Below are 16,987 nucleotides of genomic sequence, written 5' to 3' on the forward strand. Positions count from 1 at the left end.
CCCCTTTTACTTAATGAAATTTACATTTACCGAAAAGGAATAACAATAATCTTCACTAGAAGATTTATTTTTTACTATAGTATTATTGGCTACATACTAAAATCATGATGAGTAATTTTTATTAATCAAGATTAAATAAAAATTTATTCAAAAATTTAAATTATCCATCATAAAAATTATTTTTACCATAGCTATGAGCCGAAATATTATTTGTTATTGTTTTTAACCATGATAGGTATTTTAGCCACTTTGGCAAAAATTACTGCTAACAACCATTGCGTGGCTGTAGTCAATAACTATTTGTTATTGCTTATTTTTAACCATGATAATTTATCATAATTAAAATATTATACATTATACATAAGAGTTAAGTATTTCTGGTCATGGGCTTGCGAACTTTTATTTTTTTAATATTTTTATATATTTTTGCTGCATATTCAATCTCATTTCGTATTCAAAATTGACTATACATTAAAATTATATTAATTGTATTTTATATTTTAATTTTAAATAAAAATAAAATTTGGCATTTTGAAATATTTTATTAAACACACATTTTGACAAATAAAATTAATTATTTTCACAATGACTTCGTTTTTGCACTCTTTTCTTTGTTCATCACTCAAAGATCACTCTTTTTGTACTAATTCAACAGCTCTCAAACACACAATTCGAAGACGACGAGATGGATTACGCAGAGATGTCAATGGCCTTCACCTCCGGCTTCTTCACCTCCTCCTTCGGCACCGTCACTGTCAGCACTCCATTCTCCATCGCCGCCTTCACCTCCCCCAACTTCGCATTCTCCGGCAGCCTGAACCGGCGGAGGAACCTCCCTTTGCGCCTCTCCACGCGGTGCCATTTCTCGTTCTTCTCCTCCTGTATTTCCCGGCTTCTCTCCCCGCTTATCTGCAGAACTCTGCCGTCCTCAACCTCCACCTTCACTTCCTCTTTCTTCAGCCCAGGAACGTCCACCTTGAACACGTGGGCCTCCGGCGTCTCCTTCCAGTCCACGTGAGCGTCGGCGACGGCGGTGGAGGGGAGATTGGCGACGGTGTTTAAGAAAGGACAGCGCTCGAAGGGATCCCAGATATCCAACGACAACGGATCGAAAACATTGCTCCGGTGGGTGCCGAAGAAGCTTGGAATCAGAGACATTTTAGCTTTCTGCGAGAACTTTGTTGATTTGATCGACGAAGATTTTATTGCCGTTTGAATCTTTTGCTGTGGAATATGGATTGAAGGAGCACGCTTCTTTATATGGGTTAGCAGATGATTCTCGCACTTTCGTGTAAATTCTATGATCCACGCTTTTAGCAACTGTTGGCATGTTCTGGATAAAACTCGTTCTTTCGACAACTCGCGATATCCCTTCTTTTTTTTTTTTTTATGCATATCGGAGGTTTCATTCCAAACTAGTAAGTGTAACACAGATTATGTCCGTACACAATTTTTAAAAAATAAATTAAAATAAAATATTTATATAATTAGTTTTTGAAGTTTAAAAATATATATTAAGATAAAAATTTTGTTTTATAAAAAAATTGACATAAAAAATAATAAATAATGTAGAAAAATTAAAAAAATTGTATGAAAGAAAATAACCATCAAAGGACAGGTATGAAGACTATAATAAATAGAGAAGTTAAGAAAGAATTAATTAATTAATTTAAAATTTTAAAAATAAATGACATACCAAAATTAAGTGAGATACTAAAAGGGTACTCTCACTTTACATATAGTATAAATTCTATTACTATCGGTGGTCATTGGGGAGGGTTGGAGCGAATTTGGGTCAAAAAAATGAGATCAGGATAGGTAGCGGATTGCTAAAATTTAGAATTTGTTCGGGTTCGATGCAATTCTCAGGTCTATGAGGGTCCTCTCGTAAGATTAATTTAATATATATATATATATATTTACACTTTGTATGTAATTTAACTAATTTAATGATGTTTGACGAAGTAGAAGACGAAGAAGTTGTTACTAATGTGTAATTGATATGAGTTGTTCGAGTTTGAAAACTATTATGAATTAAGATTTATTTGGTTACTATGAAGAATCTTGTAAATGATCTAATTGATACCCGAATTTCTTCATAATTATCAAATTAATATTTGAATTTTTGTAAATGCTTTGATTGATACTTGAGTTTCTCCATAATTGTTGAATAGATACTTATGTCTATTTTAAAATATTTTGTAAAAATAAATATATCTTTTAATTTAAAAATAGTTTCTCTTTTTTTTTTCTTTTTTTTATTTGGATCAAAATTAGTCCTAAGTATTTATTTATTTATCATAGTGCATTGTATGATTAAATAAATAATATCATTTAATAATAATAATAATAATATTAGTAAATAGTAATATATAAATATTTTTTTGTTTACTGACACAAAAATAAAAAATACACTTGATGGGAGCCACTAGTTTTATAAATAAAACAGCTAAATACACTTTGCATTCCTGAATTATGCATAAAGTGCATTTATACTCCTGAACTATAAAACGTAATAAAATGGCCCCTCATATATACACTAATTTTTTATGATAAAAATATCCTTATTATTTACACTCCAAAAATATCTCTATTACAATCATTCTCCTAAATATAATATCAATTATTATAAATTCTTTTATTTAAAATAAACACTACCCAAAATTTATAATTTTATACTGAGTATAGAATCTGTATAAACTCCATAAATTTACAATTCTTATATTTTTTTACATAATTGATAAAAAAAATTTACATAATTTTTGTCTGTATTGTTACATATATTGAATTTTTTTTAAGAAAAAATTATCGACACAAATTTAAAGTATTATATTGAACATATATATACTGTAAAATATGCAAATCTATGATATAATTAATACATAATATGTTATATTTTTTAAGTAATGATATGATATATTTTTATTATGTGGGCATGTAATTGAATAAAAATTTATAAGTTATATAACATATTTTTTCTATAATGTTATATGCATTATGTATTGACACATATTTACATATACTTTTCAATATAATTTATTTATTTTGTAAAATATATTTGCATATATTGAGTTTATAAATATTTTTTGTGTTTCATAATTTACAAAAAATTATAAATATAAATATTATTTTTAAAATAAAATGTGAGTAAAATTTTAAATCACTAAAATAGTTCGGGAGAGATAATTTAATCAAACATATTTTAGGAAATAGAATAAAAAAGTATAGGGATAAGTGAGTAAGGCATTTTTGAAAGGCACCGCGAGGTGCGAGTGGATCGGCTCGGGAACGCGCAAGCGGAAGCGGCGATAATAAAAATGCATAAATTAAAATGAGATCGCAATAGAACATAGTTCCGAGGGACGTAATCTTGGAGTTCACGAGCGTTCAATGTAGTTAATAAAAATAAATGATAATAAAAATAAGGGGACTAATGGTTGAATGAAATACAAAGAACGTAAATCAAGAATTACCTTTTTCTTTGATTTACTTTGAGCCATCTTCGTTTGATCAATTCACGCAAGACTTCAATATAGAAGCCCTCTAAAGTTGTGTCTACACCACACTAGAATTGGGTCCCTCAATTCTCTTTACTAGAAGAAAATTAAGGAGAAAAATACACATCAAGTGTGCATTCAAGAGGAGGGTCGGCCGAGTGGAAATTAGGAGAGTAGAAAATTATTTTTGTATATTCATTCATTAGTCATTCCAAATGACTAATACACATATATACCATGAATGGATGCATTAAAATATGTCTTGGTTTATTTAACCATCCATAAGGTAATAAAATCCTTTATTCCAAATAAAGGATGCCTAACACGACACTTTCCAAAAGTGAATTTGTTAGTTAATAATTTTATTTTCTATCAATTTCCACCAACTTAATTAATGAGCTTGGGCCAATTTTAATTAATTAAAATACAAGGCTCAATTAATTGTATTTAATTTAATTAAAACTCACTTAATTAAGTGCATCATATATTTAATTTAATTAAATATACGAGCCCAATAAACCCTTTATTAAATAATAAGTCCAACTTATTAAATAAAAGAATGGATATAGAAGATGAGATTTTATATTTAATTTATAAAAATTAGAACTTAAGGAAAGACCGGTAAAATTATTTTTTTATATTTTCTCTGTCTTAATATATTTATTTTCTTAAATTATAATATTTTAGAAATTAAATCCAAAAAATTACTTTTTGCTTAAAATGTCTTTAACTTTTATTTTTAAAAGCATCACTTCCTACCCAATCTATTAAATATTAATTTTAATTATTGATTAAATATTGTTATATACTAAACTAATTTACTATTAGTTCATTGTTATAATAGTATATTTTATTTAATCTTTGGACTATGTTGTGCTATAAAAACATATATATATATATATATATAATAAATTAGATTAAAAGGGTAATTTTATCATTATAAAATATTCTAAATAGAGATATACATCCATTTGATTTTTATGTAAAAGCTCAAGTACCAATAGCGGCATTTATTAATACTCATGTATCAATTCAATATTTATGGAAATACTCGGATATCAATTATTTCATTTACAAAAATGCATGTATCAATTTAACAATAATATTAAAACTCGAGTACTAAAATAATTTTTACTCATGAGTCATTTATAATTATTCGGTACCAAAATGATATTAATACTCAAATTTGGGTAGATTAGATTCGTAAAATTAAAATTCATCTCCAAACCCAAACTCGATAATACAAATGTTGCATGTCCCCATCGATAAATTACATCAGTTTTTTTTTAAAAAATTTGATATAATTGTAAATATTTGGCCGTATTTGAAAGATTATCAATAAACCGTGAAACTAACATCTGTCCAACAATAATAAATTTTAATATTGCACTACTTATATATATTTGGTGACAAGAATGTTTATTTTATCACAATAATAAATTTCATAGTTCTAATAGTGATTACTATTTTATAAAAATTTTTATTAGCAAGAATTAGCGATAAATTATTGTACATAGAGTTGTCAATCAAAATAATTAGTAATACATATACAACAACGACCTATTCACAACAATTATTTGTTGCCATTCTATTATGTTGTCGCTAAATTTTTACTATAAATATGATTAATTACTTATGGCGACAAGTTTATGCACAAATTTTATCACTAATAATAATATAGTAACACGATTAAAATTTGTGTCACTCACTATCTAATTTTAGTCGAGAATTTTAGAATTATTACTTGATATTTTGTCATTATTAAACTTTATTGTAATAAGAATAATAGTAAAACGCACTACAAAAAATATAATATTTGACCATGGCTAATTATCATGATTAAAAATAAAATATTTATCGGAAATAGTCATTAACCACAGCTATGCAATATCTGCGATGATGGGTAAAACATTTGTCATGACAAATAACTTTTTCTTGGTGGAAAATCTATGTTTTTGCATCGATTTTATTTAACTGTGGTCAATAAAAATTATGTACCATAATTTTTAATCCATAATCATTAAAATTGTAGCTTACAGTCTTTTTTTTTTTTTTTTTCTGGGAACATTTCCAATAAAATACATATATAACATTTTCGTTGATGCTCTATCTAGAATATAACTTTTATATTCGTGTAGATTTTTCTTTTTTTTTTTAATTGATATTCTCATTCAAAACCAATACTAATTTAATATTTATCTTTTCTTTTTTAAATGTTTGTACTTCTCCTTTAATTCGTAGGAATATTCACATCTACACCCTCTAATTTATAATTTATTTAAATAAATTATTTTTGTCATTTAAAAATTACATATACATCCACCAAAAATATTAAAATAAATTGCACAAATCATCCATACTTTTTTAAAAAATTATACATACATCCCAAAACATCAATATCATTACATAAACTACCCCACTTTTTAACTGTCGCGGGTGGTTTTTGTAATTACACAAATGACACATGAATGATTTGTGTAAATAGACCATTGATCAAGAAATGTAAATGTAATATCACCCCTAATTCTTGGGATGGTATTGCACTTTTTTATTTTATATACTTTGTTTTAATAGAGTTTTTACGTATTTTTATGTCACTTTATAAATAAGTAGTGGTACATCTATACTGAAAATACAAATATAACAATAATTATACTTGTTTTCATTATATTATCACTATACATTTGTTACTAACTATTTATAGTGATAATATTATGTATATTTTTTTGTCGCTAATTATTGTTAATAACGACTCTCACACAATAATTGTTGCTATTAAAAAAACTATGAAATTCAGCATGATAATAGACGATTTTTTTATAACTTAATGCATATAATTAGTGATTAATTTTAATTTCATCAATTTTTATTATCAATAGTCTCATTTTCTTTTTATGTGTATATATATGGCATCCTCAATATTGAGATTTATATGACAAATAATTATTACATTTATATATTGAGAGTGTATATTTAAACACAAAATCAGTTTTGGAAAATTTTTAAATAATATTTCTGAAGAAAAAGTTTATTTAAAAAAATACCAATAGAGAGAATAAGAATCTAAATTATTTGCTTTTGTAAGTTGCGTGATATGTTTCCCTGTTCAACAGATTTTATTCTTTAATAAAAGAATTCTTATCAAACAAAAAAGCTAAATTCCTAACAATTAATATAAATTATTATTATTATTATTATTATTATCCAAATTTATTTAATAGCTTAACAAACAAGCAAGGCCCGAGTTCTTAATTGCATGGCTTTGCATGATGATTGATGACTATGTGAAGTAAATGAGAGAATAAGAAGTGTCTCAAAATATACTCAAAACGATGTAGATATACGTTCCATATTAATTAATTATAGATAATGAATTTAAGTGCTTATAAATTTTAAAATCTTTTGTCCCAATACCTCTTATAATCGAATATCGGGCATGCATGCCGCACCCCCTTATCATTTTGCATCGTCCGTGGGAACTAGACTACGTGCCCATCTCAAGCTCCTCGTCTGAAGGCTGAGAATGTATTCGCGTGTCCCATATCAGTTGCAGACGAGAATTATAGTGGCTTAAAAGCCTAAAGACTTGTTGATATCTCTAGAAAAGGATCTTTTCAGGACAAAAATCGTATTCAATGAATAATAACCCGAGTAACACTATATTAATTACATAGCATACCACATCAAGAGGAAATTTAAATAAAAATTAAAAAATAGATTAAAATAATATGATAACATAGGTCTTGTTTGGTTTTTGTGATTGAGCATGATAAGATTGCCTTCATGCATAATTACACGTTTGGTTCACAGTATTAGAGATCGATTTTTAATACTAGGCCCGGATTTTAGCGATCCTAATTTATAAAGAAGAATTTTTTTAACCCTACCTTAAACTAAGAATTTGTTTAATTATGGTAAAAAGTGGGTGTATAAGAAAAATAAACGTAAAAATGGATGTATAAGTAAAAATTTAGTGTTTAGTTTGGAATAATAGTTGGAGAGAAAGTAAAACTTGGATGTATATGAAACACCTCCAGAACCCAATTTCATTTTTGTCCAAAATTGGGCAAAAGTAAAAGTATAAAGACAAAAATACACATACTTTATTTTTATTTACTCTATTGAACATATATATAATCCCTGGTCAATTTTTTTTTTCCTCTTGCAGATAGAATTGGTACATAAATTTTTAGAAAAGATAACCAAATCACCAGATAAACAATGCGTCGTCGATCATTGATAGTAATTTTTTATTTAAAATAAATAATTTAGAATAAATACACAATACTCATCCTATTGAATATTATTATTAACAAAAAGATATTTTTGTTATTTAATGAATATTTTTACTAATAAGATTTTTAAAAATTTTGTATATATCAAAATATTTTAGTGTAACTTTTTTATTTTCCAATTTAAAAAAAAGATTAATCAATAAAATTATAAAAATTAGTTTAATTTGTTCTTGTACCAAATAAGATAAACTATTTGAGACTTACTCCCTTCCCATTCATATTAACAATTTGAAGAAAAATTATTATTCACAAACTGAAATATTAAAATAAAAATAACTTAAAAAAATGATCCCTTAATGGTCTTTTTATATTTAATCATACTTTGCAGTCCTTTTAATCGGACGCGATATTATATTATCATATGTGATAACAGACGTGAAATATGTCAAATCAAATATTATATAATAGATGATGGGATTAATTTTGTTATCAGGGCATATAAATTTTACATGGAGATGGGAGAATTCTCCACTGTTACTTAAATTTTGAAATCTAATCTTATCTCCATTGGTATGACTGTCATTTAAATTAAATAGGAATTATTGTCTAAATAAATAGTATAAGTTATTATTTTTCTAAAAAAAGATTATGAAATCAATTGATGTGTGTCAACAATTAGATTGGACTTTGGCCCTTGGTATCCACATTCAGTTAACTTTTATCTATTATTAGTCGTTGTCGCACGTAGTCCTACGTATATAAAAAGGATTTTATTATAAAATTAATAAAAAAAATAAATTATTGTATGAGGGGATGAAAAAGGAAAAAAAATCCGCAAGAAAAAGTATCATGGAGTAATGTGGGAGAGAAAAATAAATTATAATTATAATTTTATTAAAAATATAAATATTTAGAGCAGTGGGTCGAGAGAAAAAAATTGGCATTATAAGACCATTAAAAATATTGGGATTACCATTCTGATCAATTTCTTTTAAGAAAAAAAAATGAAATAAAGGGTGTATTTAAGTTCAAAAATTGATATGGTAAATGAAATAAAGGGTGTATTTAAGTTCAAAAAATTATATGGTAAAATATTTTTTTTATAATAATATAGATTATAGATGTATTATTAATTATTTTAGTGAAAGTTTTATGAACAATGTTTTGTTGCTAATCTTCCTAGCGACGACTTTTACAGAGTCGTTGTCACTGTTAAAATTAAAAAAAAAAATTATTGCAATGAAATATAAATTCCTATCATTTAAAATATATAATTAGTGATAATATTAAAAATTATTATTTAAATTTTTTTACTACGCATACACATATACGTGTGTGTATAGAGTAACAAATACTAGACATTATACTGATAATATTATTAGTCGAAACGTTTTTAATAGCACAATAGAAACCATTTGCTGATTGAATTTTCTATTTTAAATTATATTGTATCGTTTAACATGTAAACACCACATCTATAATATAAAGGGTTTTTAACTTCATGAGAAACTAAGTATAAATTTGTTTTTTCTTTTTTTTTTCATTTTCCCAATTTTCAATTGGAATATGCATTTTTGATTTTGCATAGATTTTTACACGAACTAAAAATATGTGATTGCATTTTATGTTGTTAAATGTGTTAAATTTATATTTTTCATTTGGCTAAAAAAATTAATATTAATAGGGTCAAATCAATGTATATTTTTATTTAAACAAAAAATATAGTTATATCTGCTTTCATGTTTTCACCGTCGATCAAATATATTTTTATAAAATTCACAATATAATATTTTTTTAACTTACGTTAATACAAAACACAAAATCAAACGTACCAAAATACTAAAATAACACACACATTATTTTGCTTTTTCTATTTATAAAAAATAAAGAAAAACACCTTACAGAAGCAAATAATATAGTTTATATTTTTGAATTATTTAAATGGAGTTTATTTACGTCGAAAGTTATTAGTAATTTCTCACCAACTTTTATAATTTATTAGTAAAATTATTAATATGAAGCTGTTTTTTCAAACACTCAAACTTCAATTTTTTTTTATTTTTAACTTTACTTTAAAATACTCACAATTTTGACTGTTGATTACTTACAACTTTCTACGGCACTTGAATATAAAACCCGTAATTTCGGATAGATAAAATGGGTAGGGTAGAGGTGACCCGACCCGGATATAAACCTGGTTGGAGTCCAAAACCAAAAGTAGGAACAAAAAGAGAAAAAAAGAAGAGAAAGAGAGAGAGAGAGAGAGGGAGAGAGGAACCGCCGACTAATAATAGCATTACTCTCTTATAACATCAACTCCTTTTCCTCTCTGCCTCATATAACTCTGTATATCATTTCTTGCCTCCGCCTCTTTCCAATCTCTTTCATCTTTCCTTAGAATTTCCTTTAAACTCTTGATTTTTCTTGCCCATGGCTTCACCCTCGCAAGCTAGCCTCCTTCTTCAGAAACAGCTCAAAGGTACTTTTACCCATTTTGATTTTCTTGAGGTTAAAACGGGTTTTGTCTTTTTTTATTTTTTATTTTTAGGTTTGAGTTAAATCTTGTGGGTTTTAATGATCTATGCTTGTTATACTCAGATCTGTGCAAAAACCCAGTGGATGGATTTTCGGCTGGTTTGCTGGATGAAAGCAACCTGTTTGAATGGAGTGTTACTATAATTGGGCCACCTGATACGCTATAGTGAGTGTATCTTTTTGTTATTTTTGTGTATGAGTTTTCTTTCTTTATTGGATGAATCTTTATTTCGTTGTGTTTTTAATTGTTGAATTTGTTTTCTTCTGTGTCAATTTTGGTTTTGATGTGAAGGGTTTGCTTTTGCTGTTTTTGATTTTTGCTTCTGTAATTTCATCTTGTTGTTTTTTTTTTTTGAACTCTTCTTATGAGATTAATTATGTGTATGTTTCTGGTGGTGCTGGTTTTGTTTGCAATGTGGCAGAGGTTTTGCTGTATTAGAAAGCTATCATTCCTTGCATGGCATTATGAAGTATTAGTGAGGGTTTGCTGGGGTTCTGTCTGAGCTGCCCGCGGTTCGAGAAATTAGGTGCTGATTGCGTTCGCTCACGTTGAGTGAAGGACCCAATTCAGTGAAAACTTTTTTATGGTTATTTGAAGTTGATTCTCTTTGTCTGTTTGCATCTTCCTGGTCATCTACGTATTAAAACCACAATGATTTTGGCGTAATTCCTTATGACTTTAGGTTTACCCTCCGCTGTTGGGCTAGCCATTTAATGTTGATACTTATCTCTTGCCCTAGTAGGTGAATCTAGATTCCATCATTTATTGAGTTTGAAAGTGTTGAATATTCGATAGCATAAGAAATTTTGAATTAGTTGGTGTTAAGCGTGGAGACAAAAAATAATTTTGAATTAGTTGGCATTTTTAAAAATGAAGCGTGGAGACAAAAAATAATTTTGAATTAGTTGGCATTTTTAAAAATGAAGCGTGGAGACAAAAAATAATTTTGAATTAGTTGGCATTTTTAAAAATGAAGCGTGGAGACAAAAAATAATTTTGAATTAGTTGGCATTTTTAAAAATGAAGCGTGGAGACAAAAAATAATTTTGAATTAGTTGGCATTTTTAAAAATGAAGCGTGGAGACAAAAAATAATTTTGAATTAGTTGGCGTTAAGCATGGAGACAAAAAATAATTTTGAATTAGTTGGCATTAAGCGTGGAGACAAAAAATAATTTTGAATTAGTTGGCGTTTTTAAAAATGAAGCATGGAGACAAAAAATAATTTTGAATTAGTTGGCATTTTTAAAATGAAACGCGGAGACAAAAATAACACTTGCATTCGGTGGGATGAGAGGATCAGCCATTGACTAATGAAGTGTTCACACTTGTACATACTACATTCGAATTTATTATGAGAAATATTTGGTTAGCAAGATCAGACTTCAACCACTAGAATTACCATACTTTTGCTGTAAAAAATGTTTTTCTGTTTAAAAGTTAATGAACAAATGTTATTATTCTAACAATATTATTACTAATAAGTATTTGGTAGTCTTATGATACAACTGTTAGTCACTGTTTTATAAGTAGAATTATGTTGCGTTCCAGACCAGTTGGCACTTTTGTGTTAGTAATGCAGATCAAATTAATGGTTGCCTATTTTCCTCATTTTTTGGTGTCAAAGAATGATATGTTGATTGGAGATTCATTACCTAAGCATATCACATCCTTTTGTGATATTCAATTAATGCTTGAAATTTATTCCTGTTCTATAAAAGAGAATCTCCAAGGTCGGAGCTAGTCAATCTCTTCGTAGGCATTACTTTCTCAATTTGGTTAATGCTGCTTGTTTAAATCTTTTATAGCACCAACATTCAGTTCATATTGGAAGAGGATAAATTTTTACAATAAAAGACATGTTAACCCTATTGCAATTAATTGAGCTAGAGATGACAAAAGGTCCCCCAACTGTGTGTGGTTACTACTGAAAATGATAACAAAGTAAAAGTAAAAAACCATTAAAAATGGGGCTGCTTGGCCCTATACTATTCATAGTTATAAATGGCGCATCGAGGGGCATGATGTAAAATGCAAGAGCCCAACACCATTCTCAAAGGATGGCTCTGGGCTTTTGCCTGATGCAGCCATGGTGCGTGCTAGGCTCCTTTTTCTGGGGCGGATGCTCGCCTGGCTGAAGACCTGGGCTGGGTTTATAAAAAAAAAAGGCTGAAGGAAGAAACCCTAGTTTAAGCTAGTTTCTTTCAAGCAATTACATTTTTCTTCAGCCTCTTCTGGTGATGTCGTCTTTGTTATTTTTCTTTCTTCCTTTCTTCTTTTTTCCCTGATACTACTGCCTTCTCTTTCTACATGTGCTTCTTTTTGGTCCTTTCTTTTGTGTCAAAGATAGTAGTTCCACCTCATATTTGTGTTCTTTCGCCTGGAATTCTAGTAAATTGCAGATTACCTTATATGATGTTATTTATTGCTATTATTTGATGTCATAATTCAATTTCTTGCTATCATATAAAATATTTTTCTAAATAAATAAATTTGTAATTTTTCTTGCCAACTTCTGATTATAATTTGCTTTTTCATGGAACTTTAGGCTAAAAAATTAAAAAGCTATTTTTGACCCTGCCGACTTTGGTAGAAATAGTAAGGGTATAAATATATACATTATTTCTGCAAATATGCGCCATGCTTCAAACAGGCATGCGCAACGCCACGTTCCATGGCTCTGGAGCACCTTCGCATCATGATATGCCATGTGCCTTGAACAAGTGTGCCCCTCCTGGACAGGAGAGATTGATTAAATAATATTGCAGTTATACTTCTCTGCAGGTCTTACAATAATTGGTATGAACAGTGGCATGTCTTTCTCACAAGTAAAATTAATTATAAATATTGGCTGGATGCAATATGCGGCATATCTATAAGTTTTTAGGACAGATATATAATACACATACAACTATATATGTATATATACATACATATGTGTGTTAATGGTTGTGTGAGAAACGGGGAGGGGGGGCAAGTAAGTGATATGGGAGGGAAACACATTTTGCTGACCAGATTGAGCTTAAAGAACTGTGTACTTTATTATACATGTTTCAACCTGATTGGGCTTTTCACTCTTGCATTCTTACAGTGGTTTCTAGGTTTGAAACATATTTCATTGGTCTCGGTTTTGATGTTATGCTTCTAATATTCTGAATGCAGTGAAGGAGGTTTCTTCAATGCTATTATGAGCTTCCCTCCAAATTACCCAAACAGTCCTCCAACAGTGAGATTTACTTCTGAGATTTGGCATCCTAATGGTTTGTGATCTTTTTTAATTCTCCACTGGCTTGATACTCTTCATTGTCACTTTTTGATCTATTAATTTGAGAATTCACATGATTTGCAGTTTACCCAGATGGGAAGGTCTGCATTTCAATTCTTCATCCCCCAGGAGATGATCCAAATGGCTATGAGCTTGCTAGTGAGCGATGGTCACCCGTTCACACGGTATGATCATGAATAAGTTTGCCTTATCAGATTTCCTGTTATATCAGTGGGTTATTCTAGTCCAAGACTTCCAGTACCCTGTCTGATCAAAATTCTCTATTAAATAGTGGTGCTCTATTAATTTTGTAAACTTTGTAAACCTTATTTATCTTGTAATTCAGTTGAGTAAAACTTCGCATTTTAATATTTAGATTTTCTAGTCTAATTTCTAGAATCTCCATGTGAACAACTAAATTAACCTGTAAAAGTTTTGGTTATTGCTTTCTGTCGCAGGCATTTGGTGACTTTGGGTTGATATCCTTCTTTTTTGGGTTTCTTTTTCCTTGTATAAATGCATATGATAAATTCTTTTAGATGTAAAAGAATGGAAACAATAGATATCAGGAAACGACATTTTAGAAGATTGACTTAAGGACCATCCAGAGTGTGGGAATGAGTCAAAATTTTCAGTGTTCTTCACCAGCCAGAAGAGAGGAAAAGGGAGACATATTCTGAATCGTCTGTTTGGTTACTGGTTATGAGTCTTAGTATCTGATGTAGGGGTTGAATTAAGGATGGCACTTGAATGTTTCTCATATTTGATCTACTTGATAAGGTCTTTTTTTCATATATATCATCATTTCTTCTATTAGAAATTATAAAGGCATTTGTAGTAAACAATTTGATGAAGCTAAAATAATTGGAGAAATTGATGGTTTTGGATTGTCACGCTGGTGGATGAAAATTCAAATAATTTCCCATGTACATGATGCATTGTCAGGTTTTTCTTTGAAAATGCACGAATACGAACCATGGTTCTTTTTGATATCCCCCGCTGTTGTTGAGCACTTAGTTGAGATCCCTATTGCATTATTTTGCATTCTACTAAATATCATTTATGCTGCAAGAAAGTATCATAAATCATGAAAGCTCTACAATATTTGTTTCTACTGAAGGAAATTGTGTGTTCAAGAGGAAAGTTGTTTTTGGAGAAGCCCATTAAGCCATCATATCAAAATGCTAATTTATCTTTTAACCAAAAGTAAGTCATCGACTAGATTTCGCTATAGGTCATTTTCATGTTCAAGGACAGTTCATTTTGAGCTTAAGTCTTGTGTTTACTACACTAATTGCTGATGAAACAGATAGATGTGATTTATAGTGATGAGTTTCAGATAGGGAAATCGTTAATAGTCATTACTGAAAGATTTGATCATTCAAGCTGCAATTAATCTTTGTCAATTTACATAATCTGCAAGATTCTGGTACAGGGCAATTTTATGGTCTCTTGGGGTTAGAATCACGCTTAGGTTTTATGCTTATTGTGGTAGTTGCTGTTGCAACAAATAGATTGATGGTAAGAGTTTCAGATAGGGGAAGTCTTGACTAATTCATTTGTTTATGTTCAGCTTGTTGGTCGGACTAGCATGGCTCACTGGGTTGTGAACTTTGACGTGAAATGGATTTTGGTTTATGGATTATTTATTTCTTCTCGATTTATCTCTTTGTTACCTTTTCTTTTTAGATTCCAGTGGTTTGTTGATGTCTGAAGGAGGTTCTGTGTATGCGCGTGTGCATGTGCAAGTATTTTTCTCTTACGGTGTCCAAGTGTATGCCTTAATCCACAATTGCCATAAAGTATTCTGCAGTGCGTATGTTTGTGGCCAAGGTTCATGATATGTAAGACATAGGTTTATCTAAAGGATTTTCATTTTCAGGTGGAGAGTATAGTTCTAAGCATCATATCAATGCTCTCAAGTCCTAATGATGAGTCTCCTGCTAATGTTGAAGCTGCTGTAAGTGCAAATGCATAAGATCCTATTGTGTTTTATTTGATTATCGATTTTCTGTTTATTCTTTCCTTTTCTTTGACTTTTCAATTTAAGAACAGGTTTTGGCTCCTCCATGATACATAAATGAACCTGATCATTTTTTAGATGATATTATGCTTGAATTTTCAGCTATACAATGCTCTGCTTTTCCAGCCAAGTCATTGGTTTCTAAAAAGTCAATTTATCAATTATATTGGGATTTTCTAATCGTGTTCCGTTTACCAATAGCATGTGAATTTTTCAGCGTCTGGGTTCTGGAGTCCTTAAGTTGATCACAGTTTCCTGTGTTTTCTCTTTGATTGTTGCAGAAGGAATGGAGAGAACGGAGGGATGATTTCAAGAAGAAAGTTAGTCGTTGTGTAAGACGGTCACAAGAAATGCTGTAAACAAAACGCGGATGCTGCCTCAAGCTATTTTCCAAAAGAAAAAAGAATCTGGTGTCAACTTGAAGAATTTGGCTTCCTTTGAGTTACCAACTTGTGCAAACAGTACAATTTTATAATGATCATATCTTATGTTCTCCAAATGCTTCTTTGTGTTTCTGCCTATTCTGTTAAAGTCGTTTAAGTAGAACCCGGCTCATGAACAATGAACGTCTGTGGGGATATTGTTTTTGACTGCTGGTGGTCGCCCTTTGCTGCCCTTAGACTATGTAATTGTTGACTACAAGTTTTCTTTTTTCCTTTTATATACTGTTTTACAGCGTGTATATTTCATCAATGTGGCATCCGTTGTTTCAAATTACTAAGGATATATCATTATTTCTTCATTGTACAATGAGCAGGTTTTCCATGAGGGCCACCGTCTTGGCTTCTTTGTTATATGCAGAGGGTGGGCTAATCATGCTCTTGTTTCTATCTTGTACTGTATTGTTGTCCTTGAACTGTGATGAGTATATTGTCTCAATGTGTAAGATTTTTATATGCTTTGAAATTACGCATCGTTGCATATTGGAAGTCCATTGAAAGCTGTATCTCGTTATCCTACAGCAGACCTTCCTCATTTCATCTTCTGGTCTACGACTGTTTTCAAGTACTGAACTGATGCTCTGTTAGCACTATACTCATGAAGTATATTAACACTCTAGTGCACAAGTAGTTCTTAGTGCTATAGAGATGGCTGTGTGCTTTCTGGACTGTAATGGTAGATTGAACTGCATAGCCCATCATTCTATTCTTTCACGTGTAAGTTCTAGTTTTAAAGGGCTTTAGAAGTAAACTCCATGGACTTTTCGAGTCGTTTCTATGTGGAGGACGACTGTTCAAGAACTTAATTATTGCCTATGTTCATTTAGGACTCGTTTACTTTTATGTATGGGATAATGGGTGATCGTTTAGAGTAAATAAACGTTGGATAAAATGAGTGATGGGATTATTCCATATTTATAACAGTGTTTATTTTGTTGTATAATAGTGGGGATACTAATAAATATTAAAGATACATTGTTTATTATTTGGAT

General features: G+C 29.6%; 2 protein-coding genes across 2 annotated transcripts; one reads left to right on the top strand and one right to left on the bottom strand.

The window, feature by feature from the left end:
- Positions 512-1,241, bottom strand: LOC105171915 (18.2 kDa class I heat shock protein-like). The gene has a single exon (XM_011093173.2). The coding sequence runs from the start codon at positions 1,156-1,158 to the stop codon at positions 691-693; it is 468 nt and encodes a 155-aa protein (XP_011091475.1). The 5' UTR covers positions 1,159-1,241; the 3' UTR covers positions 512-690.
- On the top strand, positions 9,973-16,295 carry LOC105171917 (ubiquitin-conjugating enzyme E2 7). The gene is made up of 6 exons (XM_011093174.2): positions 9,973-10,211; positions 10,331-10,433; positions 13,430-13,527; positions 13,617-13,717; positions 15,415-15,492; positions 15,837-16,295. The coding sequence occupies exons 1-6, from the start codon at positions 10,163-10,165 to the stop codon at positions 15,912-15,914; spliced, it is 507 nt and encodes a 168-aa protein (XP_011091476.1). The 5' UTR covers positions 9,973-10,162; the 3' UTR covers positions 15,915-16,295.

The sequence above is a fragment of the Sesamum indicum genome, linkage group LG10 (assembly GCF_000512975.1).
Source record: "Sesamum indicum cultivar Zhongzhi No. 13 linkage group LG10, S_indicum_v1.0, whole genome shotgun sequence".
NCBI lineage: Eukaryota > Viridiplantae > Streptophyta > Magnoliopsida > Lamiales > Pedaliaceae > Sesamum > Sesamum indicum.